This window comes from Dermacentor silvarum, chromosome 7 (assembly GCF_013339745.2).
Source record: "Dermacentor silvarum isolate Dsil-2018 chromosome 7, BIME_Dsil_1.4, whole genome shotgun sequence".
Classification (NCBI taxonomy): Eukaryota; Metazoa; Arthropoda; class Arachnida; order Ixodida; family Ixodidae; genus Dermacentor; species Dermacentor silvarum.
In genome coordinates this window covers 64,503,624-64,506,369 of record NC_051160.1, presented here as the reverse complement: position 1 = coordinate 64,506,369, position 2,746 = coordinate 64,503,624, and the positions used below count along the sequence as shown (strand labels likewise).

Here is a 2,746-nt window from a genome sequence, read left to right as displayed (position 1 = left end):
AGCTGAATGCTTCTTTCTGGAGTATAGAGATGCACGTCTAGCACTGTTTGAAATTTCTTTTATGCATGCTAAGTGGGTCAGGGGAAATCTTTATTGAACGGCAACGTATATGACGTTTTCTACTGGAAGCAATGTATTTTGTTTACAGCGAAGCGTTTACGGGCTAGTTCCCCCTGGATCGTGTCCGCGTGTAGAAAAAACTATCATCATCAGTATTTAGGCCCCATGTGCATGGGGGTCTGGCTCCATGTGCGTTGCGGTTTCTTGCCAGTTGTGCCTTAGCACAGGTGTCAAAACGGATGACTAACATGGTTGATAGGTCATGACATCAATAACATCACATGCTCGTCAGTTACGTTATGATTAACGATAATAAAATCACGTGTGGCGCATTCCTGCATTGGATATGCGGGTAGAGCCAGGGGCAAGAAAGAAGGAAGAAAGGAAGGAAGGAAAGAAAGAAATCACGTGTGGGCTCATACCCACGTTGGATATGTTGGTCTGAGCCGCCGAGAGCAGATAACTTTTTTTACATCTCTTTTCTGTTATCTTTTAATCCCCTTGCAGCCTTTCCCCAGCACAGGGTAGCCAGCCGGCTAACCTCCCTGTCTTTGCGTATATTCCTCCTTCTTTCAGTGCAGAATAGTAAAAATTTCAACTAAACTTTTGTTTGGTCATTCAGATCGACGTGTCAGCTCCAAAGTTCCAGTTTAATGACATGTTTTCCCCACTTATGCTTCGTCAAAAAGGTGGTTGCGAGTTTCTGACTCTTTCGCCACTGCCACATCGTTTTCCAGCTCTTTACGGCTTTATCACATTTGTTTTTCTTCATGCAAGTTAATTTATTCATTTATCCATTTATATATACAGGTACCTCACGTGTGCCACGTGCGAACATTGTGCGAGGGGGGGAGCACATATTTTTGTTCCTACAAAGAGTGACCAAGACAATATAAAATAGAAGAAAAGAAGGACAAACTCTTGGTTGTAAGAAATACGAAACGTAAACAGAAATAAAACATTTGTACAATGTTAAGGACGACGCATAAGGCTAAGGATCTGGGAATACCAAACTCTTAGTTATAAGAAATACAACATGTACACGGAAATAAAAGATTATACAATGTTAAGGACGACGCATAAGGCTATGAATCTATATAAACAGTTCCGTAGTCTTTCTGCATAAGCTGTTCTGTAAAAGCTGTACAAACAGTTGCGTAGTCTTTCTTGAATTACGTCTCAACACCTTGATTTTCGTCACTGAAGTCCCGTTGATATCTGAGTTCGTAGCGACTTGTAAAATGTCACACACTATAGGTCCTGGCAGATTCGCAATCGTCCCCAGGCCTCACAACTTGCGCACCGAACCCATGAACAAAAGCATGTCTGGCTCGATGCTCCTGATGAGAAACATGAAGGGATGATCAACGACAAAAGGTGTCACTCGACCTGGCGAAGAAATGGCACTCCCGACCGCAACTGTCGCCGTAGCCGCGGCAGGCTCAGTGCCTTCCTCGTCCACTTGAAGCAACACCTTGTGTACCATGTCAGACAAGGCCGTCATTACTTCTTCGAAGATTCCCGACAGGTCTCCTTCGTCTTCCTCGAACAAGTTTTTAGCGCCCATAGCCCTGAGGGTGTCCTTCATGGATTGACCGACCTCGAGCTTGAGCTTGGGAACGGTCAACTGCACGTCATTGTCCAAGGTGAGATTTCCGAGTAGCGAGCCTAGGCTTGACTCCGACAGTTTCTCTTCCAAAAGAGACAGTCCTTCCACGTCGTCTGGGAGGATGATTACCATCGAACATTTGCCTCCTTTGTACAACATTTCTACAGCTCTGGACTTTAATTCCTCAGAACGGCCGACCTTGAAGCTTCCCATCTGGTTCATCATTTTCACTGTCACACTCCTGCTGGAGTCCAGATGGAACGCCTGTGGCCTCGAAAGCGTCTGCTGGAATGGGAATTCCCAGAAACCCTTAAAATAAATGGCGTTCATCACGACGAGCGTGGTCATCGTACTGAAGCTCCCGGGAGGCAGCAAATTCTTGATTTTGTACCTAGTGTGCTTCGAGACCCAGGCGTTGGCATCGATGCGAACGCCTTCGGCTCTCTCTTTGAAGTCCACCAACCGCACGGATGTGTTGTAGTAATCCTCCAGAAGCGACATGTACTCTTGCTGGACCTTATACCGATAGTCACTTAGCATTCGGCTCGCCACGTAGAAAGTGACGTTTGGAGCGTAACTTCCGACATCACTGAGAAACTTCTTAAAGTGCTCGTGTAAGTTGTAATGGTACTGGAACATGTCGGAGATCTCGCGCTCGGTTATTCTGCGGGCGCCATCCCGAATCAGGGAAAGTGCGATGCCTAGGCTGTACGGTGAGAAAAGGACATTGTCGTCATTGTGCTCGGTATGTAGTTGTGCGTATAGGCTGAGGGAGAGCTTCAGCAGACAGGTTCCGAGTACTTGTGACGGCGTCATGGCTTCACTGTTTCTGGAAATACACACACACACACATACGAGAAACACGTTAACGTTTGAAACTGAACTTGACAATATTTATTTTGCTGCAATAGAAGTCGAGAGACATTTTCAACACGAGCACTAACGACCAATGGCATCTTCACCCATGTTGGCTACTCACGGCTTGTTGTGGGGTTCCAGGGAAATTGATGGTAATTATACTCAGTCTCAGACATCAAGTGCAATGCTGTGGAGGCTAGAGATACTTTTTCACTGGAT

General features: G+C 45.8%; 1 protein-coding gene across 1 annotated transcript; it reads right to left on the bottom strand.

Moving 5' to 3' along the window:
* Positions 1-1,065: 1,065 nt before the first annotated feature.
* Positions 1,066-2,493, bottom strand: LOC119458925 (serpin B4). The gene has a single exon (XM_037720780.2). The coding sequence runs from the start codon at positions 2,483-2,485 to the stop codon at positions 1,349-1,351; it is 1,137 nt and encodes a 378-aa protein (XP_037576708.1). The 5' UTR covers positions 2,486-2,493; the 3' UTR covers positions 1,066-1,348.
* Positions 2,494-2,746: the final 253 nt, after the last annotated feature.